The 22,942-nt window shown below is 34.5% G+C and overlaps 1 protein-coding gene across 1 annotated transcript in view; it reads right to left on the bottom strand.

The window, feature by feature from the left end:
• The window catches only part of TMEM65 (transmembrane protein 65), a 47,646-nt gene that overhangs the window by 11,605 nt on the left and 13,099 nt on the right, over nt 1–22,942 (bottom strand). Inside the window, exons 2-5 of the mRNA XM_046642167.1 lie at nt 21,138–21,218; nt 6,345–6,440; nt 4,564–4,608; nt 1,471–1,538 (exon numbers count right to left, since the gene is read on the bottom strand). Coding sequence (XP_046498123.1) covers nt 1,471–1,538; nt 4,564–4,608; nt 6,345–6,440; nt 21,138–21,218 — 290 coding nt within the window. The remainder of the gene's footprint in view (nt 1–1,470; nt 1,539–4,563; nt 4,609–6,344; nt 6,441–21,137; nt 21,219–22,942) is intronic.

Below are 22,942 nucleotides of genomic sequence, written 5' to 3'. Positions count from 1 at the left end.
TAATTCAGACAATCTATTCAAGAACACATTAAGTCTTAAATACAGCTTATAAATTCATCATAATTGCATTTTCTTACAATTAGATTTGATTTACATTAACTCTTTAAATAATCCAACTAACTCAGATTTTAGTAATTTCAAAAATAGCAGTATGGCTCTAAATGGTTGAATAAGTTTCTCACATTCACAGATATATAAATTGGCCAATTTGATTCTTCTATACCTATTAGGAAAATGTCATAATCAGTCAAAAAACTAGCACTTTGAAACTGTATTTTAGAGGCTCATGCCAGACTCTGCGAAAGAATCATCCAATGGGTGCTTATCATCCTCAAGTTGTGTGCCTGCTAGCTCATGTTCTGTGACTGTTTATGAAGTAGTATATCTTCTGGCTGTGTGAACCCTGTAAGTTTCCTCAACCAAGTGAATGGCTAGACTTTCTGGATATCTGATCCCCATCAATCTGGATATAAGGTGTGACTAGACAGCGAAGAAAACCATTCTTGAATGAACCAACTTTAGATATTCTTTAAGCAAATTTTATAATCTATACAATGTAACTTACACTTTTATCCCTATTTTGAAAACATTCTCTTTATGTCCAACTGTAGTACACAAAACCTCCAAAACACCAAAAAAAAAACCACCCTTGCATCTCTCCTATGTATTTTCCTTACACTCAATAATCCTAAAATTATTCCCATTTTTTTGAGCAGTCTCCTACACAATAGTTAGAATTTATAGAATTTTTTAAAGTTAGAGTCCGTGAAGAGAAGTAGTTAGAGCACTGAGCAGTGTCAGAAGACTTCCATTTTAATCATGGACTTATTTCTGACTTTAGGACCTGGACCCAATATTGATATCCATTAACAAAGGATGTCATGTAACAGTAAGAAAGGTAAAGCAGCATCCCCGAGACTAAAGCAACACTTCTACAGAACACCCTTAGGTTAAAATGAGCGCAGCAGAGAACTTTCTTTTAACATTACACTGGAACAAAGACAGAAGAGGGATATATTCACAGTGTTATGAATTGAAACAGAATATCTTTGGATTAAATGGAAAGACTGTATATCAAAACGCCCTTTAAAATATTTTTGCATGGAAAAACTGAACAAGGAACCAATCAACATAGATATATGTGATGAGAATTGCTGATACAATTAAAGAATATCAGAAAATTTTACATACTTTTTTCCTTTAATAAGAATGTTGAAACTAGAACAGGATAATATAGACTTAATAAATATGTTTACTATTGCCAATGCTTTACCAAAAGTCTTAATGATTAATATATATGACGCCTTAAAATTGAGCTACAGTCTAATTAACATGAAGTACAATAAAAACTAGCCTTGTTCATTGTGATGTTAATTTAAACTTTATAGCTACAATATGCAAATGATTAGGAAAATTTAGACCACATTAATTTATTAACTCAAAATAGAAGGGGTGAGAGAAGGAACTTACTGCAACAATCATAATTGCATTATCCAAAAAGCCAAACCCTATGAAAGGTATCGCATTGTGGATGAATACTGAAAAACATCAAAAACAGAAAAATATACTTTAAGGTTTCTATAATTATAAAATGACAAAAACAGACCGTATGATTAAAGTCTCCTAAATAGACTTGATAAGCTTTGGAATTTGCTTTCTATTCCCCATAGCAAAAAGATTCTGCTCCTGCTATAAGTTTAGCGACTAGTAGAAGCTACATTGGGGAAAAAACAAAATAAAAAACACAGAACATGTAAAAATAATTGTTAGATTTTTGTGTTTTCTTACTGGTAACACACACATACATACAAATTATATACAGTTAACGGTAGAACAAATAAGCACATACATAGAGTATGAATACCATGTTTTACCTGTTTAATGCTATTGACATCAATCTGTTTCTCTCTTAAACCTAAAGACTGATATCATAAAATTGATCTCCATATTAAAAATAATAAACTCCCTGAATCACATTTCAGGGAAGCTATTTGGTTACTTTTAACTCACTAAACAATTTTTTAAACAAAAATGTGATTTTTTTTTCCTAAAGAAAAATGTGATTATCTCAATTATACTAGACATCTGTGTACAAAGTCTTTTTTCCCCTCTCACAACATATTGGTATCCTGAACGCTTTCACAAACTATACACAAAAAATACTTGATTTAAATAAAAATATAACGTGGACTCTTCCTACCAGAGGTGCATCTTACTTCATCTATCTAATACATAATCTGAATGGCTGGAGATAACAGAAGTGTAAGTAGGAAGAACTAATATCTATTTATTTTTTATACACTTAGGCTCATCTTTTTTCATATTTGCATCTTCAGCACATTGCAGAATGCCTAGTGCATAGTAGATGCTCAATAAACATTTGTTAATTAAGTCGAGTACCACTAACCTGGAAAGGAAGAGAATTCCAGATTGAGAGAATTGAAGGCAGACTGCGAAACAGATTAAAAACTGGGGATAGTTAAAAACCTTTATTCTAATGAACCTATAAAATTGCCAAGGTATAGTCAACATCAGTTCAACTGAGGATTTTTTTTTAGGTAAACATCAAAGCTCTGAGTTTTATACTACATCCAAAAAACAGTCCCTTAAACCTATTGGTTATATGTGTTCAGTGACTTTAGAGTCTTTTTTCTTTTAATGCAGTTAAATCTACAGAAAGTATAACCAAAATATAATCCAGTAGTTACGAAAGTTTAATATTACTATAGTGAGTTCTATACCAATCAGGGGAAGCTAACAAGCAATTAAAAAAAAAACCACAAAAAACAACCACCACTTCTACCTATAACCACTATCAAAGGCTAAGATCAAGGGAAAATAGTATATATCCTAGGTCATTTCAGATTTCTTCTTGTTATCAAGTAAGAGTGAGATAAAAAGCAGCATCTTTTTAATTATAAAGACTATTATTTTAAAAGCTATTAAAAATGATAAAAGTCAAATAGGACATTAATGAAATGGGATTTTTCAATTAAAGAGTCTAGTCTTAGTTCCTTGACTTTTTGTCTAAGTCCAGTTGCTACTGACATTCAACATTTTATAATAAGCAGTTTCCAAAACATACACACAATCCTAGTTTCCAAAAAACATAATACAAATTTGATAGGTCAAAAGAGTATAATGATACTTTAAAAATTCACAAATGAAACACTGACAGTGAAGAGAGAGCGGTTTAGATACATCTCTGAGAGAAGTCTCCCAATTCACCTCAATCGTCTTTGAAATGTAAACACGGCAAAGTAACTATCCTTTGGGAGTACTTCACATTTTGGAGTTAATTTGATGGCATCTCTAAAACTAGCCAGTTACAAATAACTTAAAATTAGGTGCTAAGGCTATTAAACTAAGATTAGACTAATTGCTATCCTAGTAAAAAACTTGGTCGGTGAAACCAAGGCACGTTGCTATAATGACTTTGAACTATAAATACATCATGTTTTTATGTTTAGACCTAAATAAATGTGTCCTATAAATAAAAATTTATTTTCAACCCAAAGGAAAAACTATAATTTTCAAAAAGTTAAAATAAACGTGTACTGGACACTCCACTGGGCATGTGAGATACAAAGATAAATAAGATGTGGTTACCAGCCTCAAGAAGTTTGAGTATGATAAAAAGCCATATAAATATTTAATTTTAATATGACCAAAAAAATGATAATAGTATTACACAGTGCTATAGATATAGAGTGTACAAATCTAGGCTAGGAGGATCAGAAAAGATTACCTGAGGAAGAAAAGTCTTAAAGACTTCTTCAATTGTTTCGATAATTGAGACAAGTTACTTACTTCTGATCTAGCTACCTCTGCGAGAAAAAAGAACTGGCTATTAAATAGGGTTTTTAAAAATCATATAAGTTTGCTCTCCAGTATGTAATGGTCTCCCACTATTCTATAACTCAGCAGCTGTTAGCAAATCACATCTAATATTTAGCTTTAACTTACAACCTACTCACATTCACTGCACTGTTAAATAATTCTCTTGTTCCATTGTCTTTATAATAAGATCCCAAACTGTCTTCTATTACTTCAATGCTAGCCCTTGTATATTTATTCCCATGATAATGGAGTAAAGAATGAACACCAGCAGCACTGTAAGGTTCTTCTTCCTAGTGGTTTTAAATGAACTTTACTTTCTTCATTATTACAAACAGCAAACCAGAAGTATCTCCTCCACCAGAGAACACTTCTACCTAACCTTGAGCCTAGAAATTCTAATTCTGCAATTACCCAACTTAAATCCAAACTAAACATATCCTTTTTCCTGGGAATTAAGAAAACCTCTACCTTAGTATATCTCTATTTGTAGATGGTAATAATATTTAAACAATAGTAGATATAGTTAACAATATTAGAAATTCCATAATATTGTGATACTTCTTAAGCCAAGTTTACAAAATTTTGCTTCATTACAATAAATAGGATAATCCACTCTATCTGGAAAGATTTAATTTACTGACACCTGTACTATCAATGAATGATACACTTATTTCAAATCCAAAAGATAGATGCACAAATATTTAACAATTATAGAACCATTACCATATCTCAGCTGTCCTGGGGTGGGTGGTGGAGCTTCCAATTTTTCTAAAGGGGAAAAAAAGGGTGCGGGGCAAGAATTAGTTACTATAGCATAATTTCTTCATTATTACATTGAAGAAAATACCAGCAGATTTACAAAGTGGGAGAATATCAGAGTTTATTCATGAATTATCTTTAGGTTAATGGACCAAAGTTATCCATACAGAAAATATTACTTGGTATGGATTAAATTACAAAGCTAGAAAACAAAACTGAGCTTTAGTTACAAGCCTGCCATGGACTCTATAGCCCTGGGTAAATCATTTGCTTTTTGTTTTTTAAGTCCTTGCATCTATATAATGAGCCCGTTTACATTAATTACAAGTAAAAAAGAAAAAAAAAACTTCAGAACTATAGCTATCCTTCTTTAAGACGGCAACCCTAGATGACTTAAGAAATATTACACAAACGTTGATAACAGGAAAAAAAGAATATTCAAATAGATGTAGATGTCCTTTAAAAATACGAAAATAACATTTTTAAAGCAATGTATTACAACAATGAATTCACCGGATTGTGTTCTGTTCCTTAATCAATCTCCCTTGGTAATATATTGAATATTTTGAGTTTTGAAGCCTATACTACTGGATAATAAAGAATATTCTACACAATAAAATGACCCAAAAATAATAGGGTGTTTTTCAACAAGTAACAATATACTATTCATAATATATGCCATAATAAACACACAAAGTTTTCCCAAGTATACATCAAAGTAAGTTTCTTCAAGTGCTGTTATTAAATCTAAAAGTTAAAAATTATTACAAAGAAGCAACCTACCTAATCTCATAACAATAAGTACCTCACCATTTGTATAAGTACAAGAATAAGCTATGGTAAAATGGCAGAGAATTCTACCTTCTTTATCCTCAACCAATCCAAAAGAATTAGTTAATAATCTGTAGAGAAGAACCCACACCATGGATCACTCTGCTGTAAGCATTTCATACAACCAGACTGTCCAAGGAAACACATTACAAAGTGGATATACATTTTCTACAATATTTACTTATAATCTAGAAAACATAAGAACTAAAGAATTTAGTTTAAAAGACGTAAAAAGCAAATAAATCTCCATTGACAAGCTATATAAAAAAAGGAGTATGGTTTATATTTGTGAATGCTGCTTTACTAAAAAAGCATATAGTACCATAATGCCTTTAAGATAAGAAATAGGGCCGGCCTGGTGGCACAGCAGTTAAGTTCACACATTCCGCTTCTTGGCAGCCCGGGGTTCGCCAGTTCGGGTCCTGGGTGCGGACACGGCACCGCTTGGCATGCCATGCTGTGATAGGCGTCCCACATATAAAGTAGAGGAAGATGGGCACAGATGCTAGCTCAGGGCCCAGGCTTCCTCAGCAAAAAAAAAAAAAAGAGGAGGACTGGCAGTAATTAGCTCAGGGCTAATCTTCCTCAAAAAATAAAATAAAATAAAATAAGATAAGAAATACACTAAAATCTAGAGTTTAATCAATTAGCACATTATTCATAAAGTTCTAAGAATGCAAGTTTAAGTTTTGTTTTTCCTTGCTTAGAAGAGCTAAGATATGAAGATACACTAATCTTTACAAAATTTTACATCTGATTAAAATATATTCTCCATTCTTTGACTAGCACTATTACCTAAAAATCTACTTGGAAAGCATGCAAATGGTTTTCTAAATTTTTAACAAGGAATATAGGATACCGCTGTACTCCACAGAGTTTTCTGGTGAAGTAAACATGCAAAAGTGGTTACATACCAGAACTATTTGCTAGTTGCATTACTCTCATCATCACTACAGTTCTCACACTGTGAGGAGAAGTCCTTGTCAGTTGACTGGAACATCTTGAAATACCTAAAAATTCAACAAGCAGGACCTTCCCAATAGAATGAGAGTATACAGAGCCCTTGCTTTTACTTCAAATTCCCTACATATTGAGCAAAACATTTAAAATATTTTACAACTCCTAAGAAGCAAGGATAAGGACTATGCAAATGGATAATGTGTAGCAGTAAAGAGAAAAAAAAATCAAATAAGTAATCGACATTCCTAATCCTTCCTCCCAACTATACATAAGGATTAAAAAATAATTTTTTTAAAGAGATAGGAAGAGAAAGAAAGAGAAAGTAAAGGAGACAGACCAGGGAGGAAGACCACTGGCACGGAGATTAAAGTAAAATCAAAGCACAGATTTTGTCTCCTGCTTCACAAAGAACTAAACACTAACAACAGGAAACACGAAGGGAACATTTCCTAGAAAGTGGAAATTTTATTGGAAAGTATCCATCAAAAATTTTTTAAATCATAAATTGATTATTTTGAGGACTTTGACACTGTAAATTATCTTCTTTATATATTAACTGAATTAAAACAAAATATGTCTCAGAAGTAAAAAAAAATTAGACATATAATACACGACAGAACTTGGTATTGGAAACAAGCCCAAGGTTTCAGCAACCTATATAAGTTCTAAAATGTAATGGCTGCTAATATAATCTCCCTGAAAATAGTCACAATAAACCCCAGAGGCTTTATCTCACTGCATATATATCTTAACCTTAAGGATTTTCTTCTGACATATGGTAAACTATCTGTGCTTACAATGGAAATGTATTCTAATCTAACGTTTTATTAAGCAGACTTTGGAGTTAGAAAAACCAGCTCTTTCAGTGACTATATTTGTGTGTGTGTGTGTGTATTATATACATCATAATTTCTCTCTTTTTCTGAATTTTTTTAAGTAATAAGATGACCATTAAGATTGTACTTCACCACACCATATTTTCCAAACATTTTTAGGTTGAAAAAATTCTGGTTCTACTTCCAATATTGGCTGAGTCACCTTCTATCAGACCAATCCTCTTGCACAGAACAACTATAAACTATAGACAAAAACATGATAAATACATAACCACTTGAAAGCACTGGAAAATGACCAAAAATAGGTTGATTCTGGAGAGGAGTCAAAACTTGGAAGAAGGAATGGAACTAAGCAAGTTACCTATTTGTTGCAGCCTTTGGCCTGAGGGCAGGCCTCAATCCATAACCTGCAGGGCAACTAAAACTCTAACAAAAAATCTTCAGTCTTTCTGGCCTGAAGACGCAGTAGAGGGAGTGCAAAGTAACCAAAGCCACTGGAGAGTGAGAGGGGAAGCTGGAAAGAATAGAGTCAGAACAGACAAGCCCTAAATTCTATATATACATTCAGTTCCAACATATGGCTGACCTGTGAACCATACATGTGTAGAGAAAACTCCCAGCTGAGGGTAAAATAACTGAAGATTTAAGCTGCAGCCCAAGAGTTTGCAGTTTGAGCCTAACTATTAATTACCTGCTAAAGCAAATAAATAGAAATAAATATTTTTCAGAAGAATAAAACAGAACCCAGAGTCTCTGCAACATACTAATCACAGCAATGACTAGGACACAATTCAAAAGTACTTCACAAACCAAGAAAACGTGACCCATTTTCAGGAGAAAAAACAAAGACGGTGACCAATTCTGAAGCAACTCAAATGTTAGAACCAGAAGACAAGGACTTTAAAGTACCAATTAAAATTATATTAAAAGACATAAATGAAAATATGCTCAAATAGAAACTATAAAAAAGAACCAAACTGAAATTCTAGAACTGAAAAATTTATTGTCTGAAATTTAAAATTAACTGGATAGACTTAAAAGCAGAATGGTGCTTTCAAGCAGAGGTGAGAGAAGAGAGTCAGTGAACACGATGACAGATCAGTCAAAATTACTCAATCTGAGGAACAGAGAACAAAAGGATTGAAAAATAATGAACCAGTCTCAGGGATCTGTGGCTAAAGCAAAAGGTTAATATACGTATAACTGGAGTTCCAGAAGGCGAGGAGAAAGGGAAGGACCAAAAATATTTTAAATAAATAATGGTTAAAAATTTCCCAAATTTGGTGGAAGACAAAAATTTCAAAAGATTCAAGAAGTTCAGTAAATTCCTAGTTAGATGAAATCAATGATAAAGAAAAAAATCTTGAAAGCAGTCAGAAAAATATGACATTAAATAAAGAAAACAATAATTTGAATATACTGAGAGAGGAAAAAAAGCTGTAAGTGTTGCAGGAGATCATAGCAACATTCTTGCTAGGCTTTAAGCTTAGGAAAAATAAGCTACAAATGGGTGGCTGAGAAATATGTGATCTGCTGATTCTCATAAATTACTACACTAGATTGTTTGTGCTTTGGAATCAAAGGCCAGAAGGGAGTATCTTATCAAGCATGAAGGCAAGGGGCTTAGGAACGCTGTCTGCATAACTTGCTGATTGTTCCTAGGATACTCCCTAAGGGAATGGCCTTGGGTAGGGCCGGAGTACGTTGAAAGGAGGCAGACTAGAACTGCTGAGCTTTGACTTGCATATCCCTGTTAGCATGCATTCCTGCTATGCTTGTATTTCTTTGCCTGCAAATAAATACATGGCAATCAGAAGGACCTCACCTCAGTCCTTGAGGCTGATGGTCCCCGGTCCCACTGAATAATATAGATTGTGTTCTTTCTACTATATAGACTGTGTTCTATTAAGTCCGTCTGCCCCTTCAGCAGCTGGCTGCCTAGCTGGTCTCGGCAGCATGTAAGTCCAGTATTCTATATCCAGAAAAATTATTCTTCAAGAATGAAGGCAAACTGTATCAGATAAACTAAAACTATGAGAATGTTTTGCCAGCCAACCAGCAAAACAGGAAATGCAAAAGGAAGTTCTTCAGACTGAAGGGAAATACCAGGTGGAAAGCAGGATCTTCAGGAAAGAATGAAGAGCATCAGAAATGGTAAATATTGTGTAAATACAAGAGACTGCTTCTTTCCCAGTAATTTAAGTAAACCTGACTGTCTAAAGCAGAAATTATACCACCACCTTGTGGAGTTTATAACATACGTAGGTGTCATACACGTGATGTTGGAGCACAAAGGATGAAAGGGGTTATAAATTGACTAATTTGGTGATTTGGTTACAATACCTCTTTAATGTATATGAAGTGGTATAATATTAGCTCTAAGTAGTCTGCAAAGTGTTAAGAAAGCAAATTTGTAGAGCAACCACGTATACAGACAAAATGCAATGAAGACATATTTAAAAAGCTAAAAAATAACTGGACGGTATTCTAAAAAATAGTAAATTAAGTCAAAAGAATGCAGGAAATGAGAACAGAGGAACAAAAAATGGACAAACAGAAACCAAACAGTAAAATAGTAAACCTATACCCAACCATATCAATAATTACATTCAATGTTAATGGACAAAATACTCCAATTAAAAGGCAAAGATTGACAAAATGGATAAAAAAGCAAACTCAACTATATGATATCTGCAAGAACTACAATTTAATAGGTTGAAAGTAAATGGATGGTAAAAGATATAAAAGGCCAGCCTTGTGGTCTAGTGGTTAAGATTTGACATTCTCCCCACTGTGACCCGGGTTCATTTCCCGGTCAGGGAACTACACCACCTGTCTGGCAGTTGTCATACCATAGTGGCTGCATGCTACTGTGATGCTGAAAGCTATGCCACTGGTATTTCAAATACCAGCTGTGTCACCCATGCTGGAGAGGTTTCAGTGGAGCTTCCAGACTAAGACAGACTAGGAAGAAGGACCTAGGCACCCACTTCTGAAAAAACTGGCCATGAAAACTCCATGAATAGTAGCACAGCACTGTCTGAAACAGAACTGGAAGATGAAAGGATGGCGTAAAAAGACCGGGCAGGGTTCTGCTCTGCTACACACAGAGTCACTAGAGTCAAAATCGACTCAACGGCACTAACAAAAACAAAAAAGATACATTATACAAACAGCAAGCTTACAAAGGCTGGAGTGACTATATTATTATCACATAAAGTAGACTTAAACACAAAGAGTATTACCAGAACCAAGGACATTTCAAAATGATAAAAGAGTCAATTCATCAAAAGGCATAAGAGCAATTTGTTTATGCCTAATAACAGAGCTTCAAAATGCATGATACAAAATCTGACAGAATTAAAAGGAAAACAAACACTTCCACAATCACACTTGGAGGTATAAAAGCCTCTCTCTCAGTAACTGACAGAACACTACACAAAAACATCAGTGAGACATAGATTATTTGAACAATACTACCAACCACGTTGATTCAATTGATATTTAAACATCTACACCCAATAACTACAGAATACACAGCCTTTTCAAACACAGATGGTACACTGATCAAGATAGACCATATGCTGATCCACAAAATGTGTTAATGAATTTATGACTAAAATCATAAAGAATATGTTCTCTTACCAAAATGGAGTCCATAACAATAAGATAACTAGAAAAACAAATTTGGGAATTAAATAACATTTTCTAAATACATGGGCCAAAGAAGAAATCAAAAAGAAAATTAGAAGGGGCTGGCCAGGTGGCACAGTGGTTAAGTGCGCACGTTCCGCTTTGGCAGCCCGGAGTTTGCCGATTCACATCCTGGATGCGGACATGGCACTGCTTGGCAAGCCATGCTGTGGTAGGCATCCCACATAGAAAGTAGAGGAAGATGGGCATGGATGTTAGCTCAGGGCTAATCTTCATCAAAAAAAAAAAAAAAAAAAGAAATAAAATTAGAAGATAGACTGAATAACAATGAAAGTATGACAAATCAAAATTTGTGGGACAGACCCTAAATGAATGCTTGGAAGGAAATTTATAGTTTGAAATACTTAAACTACAAAGAATAAAGGTCTAAAATAAATTACCTATATTTCTATCTTAAGAAGCTAGGGAAAAAATCTAGCAAAGTAAACCAAGAGTTAAGTAGAAGAAAGAAGGAAACAATAATGAAAAGAGTTGAAATCAATGAAATAGAAAACAATAAAGGAAATAGACAAAGCCAAAAGTTGGTTCTTGAAAAGATCAGCAAAATTAATAAACCCCCAGGGACACTGATCAAGAAACAGAGAGAACATAAATTACTAATATCAGGAATGAAAGATAAGACATCACTACAGATCCTACAGACATTAAAAAGAGATATTATGAATAAATTTATGCCAAGAAATTCAACAACTTAGATGAAATGGACAAATTCCTTGAAAAATACAACTTACCAAAACTGACATAAGAAGAAACAAAAAATCTGAAGGGCTCTATCTAGTTAACAAAATTGAATTTGTTACCAAACACCTTTCTATTACATACACACACAAAAATCCTCCAGGCCCAGATGATTTCAATGGTGAATTTTATCAAACAGTTAAAGAACAACAAACACCAATCTTACATAAGCTCACAAGCTCTTTCAGAAAAATAGAAGATGAGGAAATACTTTCCAACTCATCTTACCAGGCCAGAATAATCCTAAATACAAAACCTAACCAAGAAATTACAAAAAAGAGAAAACTGTAGACCAATATCCCTCATGAACACAGACACAAAAATCCTTAATTGAATGATAACTGTTCTGTTTTCCTAAGTGTGTTTACTCATAACAGTGGCAAAAAATAACTAACATCCAGACTTCCCTACATTTTTCCTTTTCTTAGATATTTCTCCCTGTTTGAAGGAGAAGCTGCTCTTAATAGGGTCTCACGTTTAGAAATATATAAGTTAGGAAAAGTATCTGAAAGTGTCTATGAGATAATATTTATATACAGGATTGTTTTCCTTTTGATTTCACATTTAAAAGTCTTTGCTGGAGGTAGTGTAAATAAGACACGTTGCAAACTGCCAATTTATACTATAAAAACCAAATAATTATTTGAAATTGGACTATTTATTCTCCTAATCTGTCCTTGAAAATTTAAATATATTCAATTATTACAATGTAGAGACAAATCTTTTCCTAATACAAAAACACCCTAGATATTCATTACAAATTCTGAAAACATAAGAAAAACACTTTGCATGTTTAAATATAAGATTTTTCAACACTCTCAACGTTTGTTTTGTTTTGCTTCAGTAACTCAGGAAGATTAGAGAAAATTTAAAGCAATTCACTGTTTTTATTAAATGAAACTCTAATTTTTTAGAATGTAGAAAGAATGAGATGTTTCAGCTCGTTTTGTTTTTTTTTTAAAGATTGGCACCTGCGCTAACAACTCTTGCCAATCTTCTTCTTTTTTTTTTAATTCTTCTCCCCAAAACCCCCTAGCACATAGTTGTATATTCTAGTTGTAGGTCCTTCTGCTTCTGCTATGTGGGATGCGCCTCAGCATGGCCTGATGAGCGGTGCCATGTCCACACCCAGGATTTGAACCAGCAAAACCCTGGGCCACTGAAGCAGAATGCGCGAACTTAAACACTTGGCCACAGGGCTGACCCCTCCAGCTAGTTTTCTAATTAACTAATGCAACCAGAAAACTGTTGTAGCTTGTAAAATACTGTTACTATTTAGGAAATAGAAGTTTTTTAAAAAAGGAATATTTCTTTGATAAATTTGAATATTACAGTGCATCAGAATCATCACTTTAATGCTCAATTATTATCTATTTAGGAAATATGAAACTGAGGTGCATCATCACACAAAAAAGAAATCAGAAGAAAACACAAATTAAGGCTTTTTTCCTCCTATTTCAGGGATAAAAACTATTTAATGCAGCTGCTTTTTACATTCTGTTATATAAATATAAGTAAAAATATTTAAGTTTTATGCTGTATTCACTTAAAGAAAGGGGGAAGTCAGATAAGGAAGAGAAAGACAACGGGAGAAACGAGAAAGAGAACGCGGTAAGAAAAACAGATTAGGAACAAACGCAGGGACTTTTAAAGAAGAGAGAGAGAGAGATTTCTTTAAAGGGAGCCTCAGAGAAGGCCACACAAGAAAGAGACTGCCTGGATGTGGGCGCACGACTTGCTGGACGTGGGTTTTTCAGTCCCTCGGCTGTGTTTCTTTGTTCATTAGCCACCTAGTGGTCCAAACGTGGCACCTTTGGATTAGACTCCACTGTGCACACGGATACCTCCTAACACACAGCACAATGGTAAGCACTATAGGAAAACCAGATGAAGAGAAATCATCTCCAGCTGTGCCAGAGGTTCCCAGGTTTTGCTGTAGGACACAGGTCTAAACGTTTCTGTATCCCAGGCCATGTTCTCAAAGTTTATTTTAGGGGCCGGCTGGTGGCGCAGTTCCGCTTTGGCGGCCTGGGGTTTGCTGGTTCGGATCCCGGGTGCGGACATGGCACCGACTGGCAAAGCCATGCTGCGGCAGGCGTCCCACATAGAAAGTAGAGGAAGATGGGCACGGATGTTAGCTCAGGGCCAGCCTTCCTCAGAAAAAGAGGAGGATTGGCAGCAGTTAGCTCAGGGCTAAGCTTCCTCAAGAAGAAAAAAAGTTTATTTTAAAATGGCATCTGGTGAGAAAGGAAATTGGTTAACTGCAGGCTCTAATAAGCTGAATTCTGGTTAATCAAGTTTTTCTTTTTTCTTTTTCCTGTACTGGAAACAATAGTTTTTTGATTGGTAAGAATAAGGAGAAGCTTTACCACGGACATATATTTGGGACAGGAATCCTACAACCAAGCCTATACTACTGCAATGACCGTATGACCTCTAACCATAGAAGAACAAATATTACCATTTTAAGGCTCACATTTGCTTTAATCCTGGAAAATTCCTACTAGGTTTCACTAAAATGTTTTAGAATACTTCATAACTAAAACATAACTTACATATTCAAATATTTTTACCAGTGCTATATGCACACTAAAATTTACCCTTTATATTAACGCTTAGAATAAAACAGAAAATTTTTATTTTGTTTTATTTATTATTTTTTTAAAGATTGGCACCTGAGCTAACGTCTGTTGCGAATCTTCTTTTCTTTTTTTTCTTCTTCTCCTCAACGCCCCCCAGCACATAGTTGTACATTCTAGTTGTGGGTCCTTCTGGTTGTGCCATGTGGGACACCACCTCAGTGTGGCCTGATGAACGGTGCCGTGTCCGCGCCCAGGATCCTAACCGGTGAAACCCTGGGTGGCCGAAGCAGAGCATGTGAACCTAACCACTCGACCACGGGCCAGCCCCATAAAATTCTTTTAAATTGTGCTTTTCAGAAATATATAACATGCAAATTATAGAAGAGAACTTCTAACATTAGAATAGCTGCCTGCAACCTTGCCATACAACGCCTTGTGCCTTTGTGCTATTCCGTCAAAATTGATTGCCCCAACAGGAATTTATTGCAAACATCTTAAAGAAACCACATTTATATATACACACATACATATACATAATTTCTATATAAATATTTATTCATCTTTATATATATTAAAAGAACGAGGATATTGAGTTTGTTTTTTTAACTTAGGAATTTCTAAGTAAAAATTAGAAAATAACATTTAAAATCTAAATTCCTTTGGTTTATCTAAAGGAATAAGTTACACTTTTCAACTAAGAAGCTTATACATGTTTATTGTAGAAAGTTAATGAGATTCAGAAAAGCAAGAAAATTAAAACTACCTATAATTTATCAGAAATAAACATTTTAATGTATTATCCCTCAATCTTTTTTCTCTAGAGAGATATATACAAAGTTGTATTCTGCAGTTTTCACAAAGCACTATATGGTGAATATTTTCCCTTATCTTTAAATTTTTAAGGCAATAATCTTATTAGTGGCATTTTATTTCATTATATGATGTATAATAGTTTAATCCTCTATTACTACATATTTATTCTTTTTCACAATAACAATACAAACTTGTACCTAAATCTTTTTATTATGTTCTTCTGAAAGTTCCTTAGGGTAGATTCCTAAGTGGCATTACTGAGTCAAAAAAAAAAAAGGCACAAATTTAAGGATTTTAAAAACTCTACAAAATTTCCCTCAGAAAAAGTATGCCACTTTTAAGTTTTTAATTTACATTTTAAATTTGTAAATGCAATTTACATTTGGCTGCATTTTAATTTTTTTAATGTTACACTCTACTAAAATATTTTCATGTTTTCAGAATGTATGTAAAATGTCATTAAAACAAAATCCTTGAAAGAAATTTCCAAGCCGCAATCAACTGCCAACCTATTTTAATTAGCACAAGATTCCAAGACAACAAATAGGTAGAACAGGTCTGAGAAGTTTATTATAAGATTTAACCTGTATATCTCTCCTTAATTTTTTCCCTTTAATAGCTTTTTTATTTAAAAAAAGCATTTTTAAAGTAAAATTAACAAGCATTTCCACAATATTTTCCTTTTTTCGAGGAAGATTAGCCCTGAACTAACATCTGCTGCCAATCCTCCTCTTTTTGCTGAGGAAGACTGGCCCTGAGCTAACATCCGTGCCCATCTTCCTCTACTTTCTATGTGGGACGCCTACCACAGCACGGCATGCCAAGCGGTGCCATGTCTGCACCCGGGATCCGAACCGGCGAACCCCAGGCTGCTGAAGCGGAATGTGCGCACTTAACCACTGCGCCACCTGAACGGCCTCTCTAGACTATTTTTTAGGATAAGCTATGCCTGGTGTATTTCTTTTTCTAATAAGTCACTCTACTAATATATACATCTAAAATTGAAAATCAAAATATTTTGGTAGAAGAAACGTAACTGGAATATCTATAGTCTACATTTTAGTCTCCTTCATAAAACAAAATGCGTTTATAATGGTGCTGCTGGAAAACCAAACTAGATTTCTTGGCATACAGAGTGAGTTCTATTATATTATTTAATAGAAACCATAATTTGTCATTTTCATTGTTAAACATTCCATTAAATTTAACCATACTTTACAAGGTATAAATCCAAACGTGAAACAAAAGAAAATCTGAGAAACAAAAACAAGAGTCTTGTTTTCTATTATGCTTTCATGGCAATGATAATTCTAAATGTGATACCTTTTTTCAGTCTGTTACCACAAACATAAACATCAGTAAGATCATGAATCAAGGGAAAAATTCAAAATTATTTTAATAGACTTAGTAAGAAAAGTACCAAAACAACTTCACCCTGAGATGACATAAAACGACTATTCCTTTAACGACAAATAACTCAATACTCTTTAAGTGTCCAATTGTCCAGCTTCTGATCTTTTGACCACCTAATCTTTGCTCCAGGTCCCACCCCAGCATCTTCCCCAAGAAAGTGCAGGAAGTAGGCGCAAATCACAATTTGGCCTAACAAGAGATTTATGAAAATAACAAAACTGAAACTACTGTGTTTAAGCAACAATTTGGGGATTATGGGTTTCAGCTACTCCTGTTTCTGAACATTACGAATAACTAAGTGTTTAGACTTTTAACAGAACCAATGTTCCATGGGTTCCATGGGTAAGGTGAAACTTATAATAAATATATAAAACACTAAAAAAATACAAACTTAAAATGCAAATCATGCTGTATGTAAAATACTTTAAGCAAATCACATTCAATACCAAAAAAAAAAAATCAAACATGCACCAAAAGAGTTATAAAGTTACACAGCAATATTTTTTTAAAGAAACAAATTTATATGGCTAAGTAATATCCCTATAAAAACTGACGTTTGGAATTGAAAAATAAAAACACTCTTTAGAAACAGCAAGGAACTGAACGTTTTAACTTAGTAAATTTCAATTAACAGGTCTTGTCTTTTAAAATAAAGACTATGATTGTAAAGGGAATTTTTAATTATTTTTTTAAATATAGGCCTAGCTAAGACCAAAAGAAAACCCATTTGAGTGTGATTTTGTAATGTTATTTAGCATTTAAAAGCTTACTGCATCATGCACATTATGTAGCAGAGGAATTTCTACCTCGTTAACCTTCTAGGAGACACAACGTGCAACCTGCAGCTTCACCGCAACCTAGTCTGGTATCCAGTTTACTTAAGGGCAACTAACCTCTCCCTGAGCTGAGGCAGGCCAGTGGCATAAAGTGGAGGACGTGAGCTGGCCAGTAGTAACGATGCAAGGCAACAGTGCCCAATTAATCATTACCTTTATTAACCTCATTAATGTACTAACCTGTTAACTGTTCAACTCTGGCTTAAGAAACAGCAAATACTAGAGATACAAGGATTTCTCTTATATCTATCATTTCACGGAGTTTTTTTAGGATGATCAAACACACTATTGATTTGTGGTTGCTTTTACATGTCTAACTTGTGCACTTGGAACAATTATATACACTACTTAACACACAGGCTATAGTCCTTCCCTTCCTTCATGGCAAAGGGGGACAGACAAACAGACAAAGAGAAGAATTACTATATATAATGATTTTTAAAAAAGACTAAGATATTAAAACAACAGTACAACTTGTATAAAATAGTCAGATCTTGTTAGTTTTACTTATTAGGCATAGAGGTAGTTCTCTGAAACTTTAAGTAGAGAAAATCATATAATTATACATATTATACATGGATACATTACATTATAGATGGAAAGCTCAAAGTAAGCTAGAAAAAAATAATAATTCATCTTGGAACATCATAAGTGGTAGATATATCTGTGGGTATGGTTACACAGATCCCCAGAAGACAATCATTTTATTTAAAATTGCTTAATACTAGGAAGGAGCAAAGATTTTTCAGTCAATGCATTACCTTTTTACCTTTCAATCATTCCCCAAATAAGAATTCTTTCACAGAATGTTAGAGCTGAGGAATCCTTAGAAACCACCGGCCAGTGGTTCTGAACAGGGGATGGTATCTCACCCTAGAAGATGCTGGGAAATGCAGGGTTGTTTTCGGATGTGATAATGACTGGGAAATGCTACTGGCATTAGGGATTCTAAACATCCTACAATACACAAGAGAGTCCTTCATAATGAAGAATTATCCAGCCCAAATGCCAGTAGTATACCCTCCGAGAAATACTGACTTAATTCTCCACTTTAAAGATGTAGCTACTTAGGCCCAGAGATGTTAAGTGATATACTCAAGGACACACAGCTGGGTCTAGAACCCAGATACTAATTCTCTTGTTCTACTTCTCTTTTAGTGAATTATTTCTCAATACGAAAACATAGAAAAACCAAGAAACAATTATATATAAATCAATCAATCACATATAAATACACAAAACATTGTCAAAACATTGGTCATGCATTAACATTTGAAATTGAAGTAAAACTATAAGTAACTAAAATACTAATATCCTTTTCAAATTGCTTTTTTTCTCTCCTAAGAAATAATGCACTTTCAGACAAATCATTTTCAAAAATCCATCAAAGTTAAAAGAAAGAGGAAGAGATCAATTGACTTATTATGGTTCCCAAATAAAACATTTTCTGAATGGGAAAATTACATGGTTTCTGCTGGTTTCAGAACAACTGGACACCCTGTAGTCTGGCACAAATCTCTGCTGCTACCCCCGAAGAAGTTTATTGTAATGGGAAGAGCACTGAGCTAACAATCCAAAGGACTTGAAGCTAACCCCTGCTCTGATACAGACATAACCAGTCACCAAATCTTGAACATATCATAAACCCTCCAGATCTCAGTTTCATGTTACATAAAATGAGGCATTTAGGTCTCTATGATCCCTTCTAGCTCTAAGATTCTGTTTCTATATTTCTTCTTTATTGCATAATGAGTAGGATTAAAAAAAAAAATAGAAGGGTACCCGTAAGCATTCCTGAAGAAGCACATGACGATAAGTGGGATACAACTGAAGACTGAGTCTCAGGAGATGACTGACAGGTCAGTCCCACTGGTCATCTACAGAGCCTTTGTTCAGCCGCCCCTTAGGTCCTAGTGACGTCATCTGCCATCATTTATAGAATATGTATCATTCCTTTTTCCCTACGTTCTCCTAAAAATGAGGGCTGATTAAATAATCTTCAGAATAATTCAAAATTAAAACTTATTCTTTAAAAGATATTTGCATTAAATGTTTAACTTCTACAACATACACACTGAGATTACAAATTTTTAATTTTAGAACTACATTCGACCTGGTAAAGTAGAGTATACTGGGGGATTTTTGCAGATAATGTACTAATATGTTAATATATACGTATATATGTGTATGTGTATACACACACACTGTATGCCTTGTGGGGACCTGAAATTGGCCACCCCAAGATATGTCTCTTTGGCATCAGGATTATTTGAGGCTGATTGCTTTTGATAAACTGGGACAGGGAAGGAGGCTCTGAGGAATGGAACTTGCCCTTTGTTAGGACACGTTTACATTTATAAGGTAAATCTCTACCTGTAAAAGGTGCCTCCCTCTCTGTACCAGGAAGAAGAAAGGCGATGACCTTCTCTCTAGAAACTCTTAATCAATACCAAAGGCAAGGACTTAAATCTGCATTTTATTGTGCTTGTCTGGTAACCTCCTGTAACTGACTTCCCTCCCGCTCCCAACGTTGGCATTTCTTTAAGGATTAAGCATCTTTCCTTAGGCTAGGAACTGATTGCTGAGCTCACCTGTGACCGCCCAGCTCCAGACTATCGACTTGCCTCCTGCTATGCCCACCGAGATAGCAGACCACTACCTGCTGTGTCCATCAAGCGCTGTGCCCACAGGGCAATCTTGTGACTATTGTGGGAGGGACATTTCAATCACATGTGAAACACCCTGTTTGGGGGTATATAACCACTCTGTGCACCCCACTTCTTTGGTGCCCTTTCTTCCTTCGGGAAGAAAGGCCCCGGGCCATGGTTCCTCATAAAGATTTGTTTAATTTTCTCTTGCTATTCTGTCTCATGTGAATTTAATTCGTTCTCCGGCCAGACGAACCCCCATTTGGGAAGAGGAAATGTCTTCCTCCCCTACAGCCTCTACATTTCTCTGAAGTTCTTACAGTGTGGCTTTTACTCCTGACACTATAATACAGCCTAAGGATGCTGAGTTGTATTTACTATTCACCCTTACAAAATTGCAACTGGTCCATAAAATATTTGATTCCTTTTCATACATTGTGTTATACTTCTTTGGCAATGTATCTATGTTAAATAGTAATCAAAAATAAAATGGGGACACAGAGATATATATTTCTCCCTTTCTCTTTCTCTCCCTCTCACACACACTCAACATAATTCCTCACTGCCACCACCACCACAGCATGCAACAGAAGTTAGGTATCAAGCTCTATGGAGGGTGAATGTAAAAAAACTTTCATGAATGGCCTTTAAATGAACTTACATAAGGCTTTCAAACTATTCAAGAATATATTTTTAAAATATACTTTCCTGAAGTCCAGCTACTTAAATATAGTTTCTCTTCACAACATTCTGAAGCTTTCCCTGCATGTGGTCCTTTTTTCCCACTCATCCATCCTAAAGAAATTCATAACCTTTGTTGCTTCTTATCTCTCACTTGCTGTGGTTATTTTAACAACGTTTAAATACACTATTTAAATGTAATTAAATATAAGTGATTTTGTTTTTCGTTAAGGTTATAAACTTAAACCTTCAGTTAATTAAACATGCAATTATTATTCCATCATATCTACAAAGTCTAGGATTAGAAAACAAAAGTATTCTGCAGACAGTCCAAAACATGGATGCAAGAAAAGAAAAACAAAAAAAAGGCTATCATTATAACCAAAGCATTCTATTTCAAACAAGCAAGAAGTTCTGTCAAATAGATGCCTTGCTACTTGCAATAAACATGTGGCAATCATTCAATACTGCAAGGTTGTACTATACCAAAACTATCAGGGGTCTCTGCTGACGACACCTCCGTTGCTCGTTTCACAAAGGCAATCTCAGGTTTGGGATATCTGCATGCTAAAAATATTTTAAAATCAAAATGTATTCAATCAATAAATTAAATAAAATATGTATAAATAAAAAATGTATATGAAATTTGGAAGTGAAATCTGCTAGAATATAGGCAGTCCTCACTTTGCACAATAGTGTGGGACCATAAAAAAATGACAGTGCAAGTTGAAACCATGCAGAGCAATCTTAATAAACAATGGGGAAAATGACAATTGTTCTGTGACCTTTAAATTTTTTTTCAAAACATTAAAAGCTCTCTTATTGACAGTTAAAAATACAAAAGGAAATTTTAAAAATAGTAAAACTAATGTTTCTTTAGTATACTGTAATTTAAAATATTAGAAACACTGAGAATTAAAGTGTTTTATTTCTTGGTAAAAACAATTATCAAAAGTAGCTTCAATAGCGCTAGCACTCTTCTTCTCATCATGTAACTTAGAGTATGGAGGAAGCATCTTTTCTACGCCTTGGTGAATTGTCACACTCCTTTCTAAGTTTGAATTCGCTTACGTTTTATCCTTTACATTTTCAATCTCATGAAATATCTCTGAGATTTCCTTTAATGTGAAGTTGTTACCAGTGTCACTTCCTCCAGAACATCTTCATCCTTTTCATCACAACCTCCTCACTTTCTTCATTTATGTCCCTAAGTTCATCCTCTCAAAGCTCCTCTGGCAGCAGATCCAGAATCTCTCAAATGGCAGCTGTTCAACAGCAGCGCCAACATGCCGTCAGTCAGCTATTTTTCCTATAACTCTATTTACATTTGGTTAAAATTTCACTTCGGCATTATCACTTTTCATTTCTTTGCTGCACTTTCATCTTTTTTGGTCAATTCCCTTTCGATTATCCATTGATTATCCAACTCTCAAAGGTTTATCACTGGGAGACAAGGAGGCAACAGAGCTATGCATTTTCCTGTGTGTGAACTGAGTAACAGATAAGTGGTGACCAACCACTGACAGACAGTGAAAGAGCGATGTAACTGGCCACAATCATGAGACACACCTGTTTTTACAGAGTGATTTGTGGATCAAGGCGTTAGCAGCAAAGTTAATACTTTAGGCAATCACTCACAGTCAATATACTGTGGTAAATGAAATCTGAACCATGTTCTTGGGGACTGGTGTTATTTAACGAAAACATAGTTACTGAAATTCATGCATATGGTAACTGTGCAAAGCAGGAACTGCCTGTAATAACAAAAAAATCAATTACTTAATGAAATGGGCATAAATCCAGTGGTGGTGGTGAGATATTGGTGACATGTAGGAGGACTGATCAAAAGAATAAATATATTAAGGATAATGGAAGTCAGGTATTTTTCCATTAGAGAATGAAGTTAGAAATACAGAAAGAAAGAAAACTAGAATGTACCCTGTAGTGTTGGATTGGAATTGGAGAAATTGTTATGAACTCTCACTTTATAATAGATATAGACAGAGAGATAAATCTAAATATAAATGATATTTACTATTTATATAAACAAATATATTCATACATTCACTAGCTCTGACCACTGTGGGGGCCTGGGAACAGCAACACCCTAATAGCTATGAGCACAGATCTTGGTTTGTAAATACCATTCTACACTGAAGAAACCAGGGATCCTTGTAAAAAAGGCTGATCACAGAGCTAGAAGAAAAGTGCAAGATGAGACTGGAACGTCCTGTGGTGCCAGAAAGTAAATAAATGTTCAAAAAGTAATGGGGACATGTCAAAAAGGTACA

This window comes from Equus quagga, chromosome 16 (genome assembly GCF_021613505.1).
Source record: "Equus quagga isolate Etosha38 chromosome 16, UCLA_HA_Equagga_1.0, whole genome shotgun sequence".
Taxonomy (NCBI): domain Eukaryota; kingdom Metazoa; phylum Chordata; class Mammalia; order Perissodactyla; family Equidae; genus Equus; species Equus quagga.
Note: the sequence above shows the minus strand (reverse complement) of the source record. Positions and strands in the feature narration are given on the sequence as shown.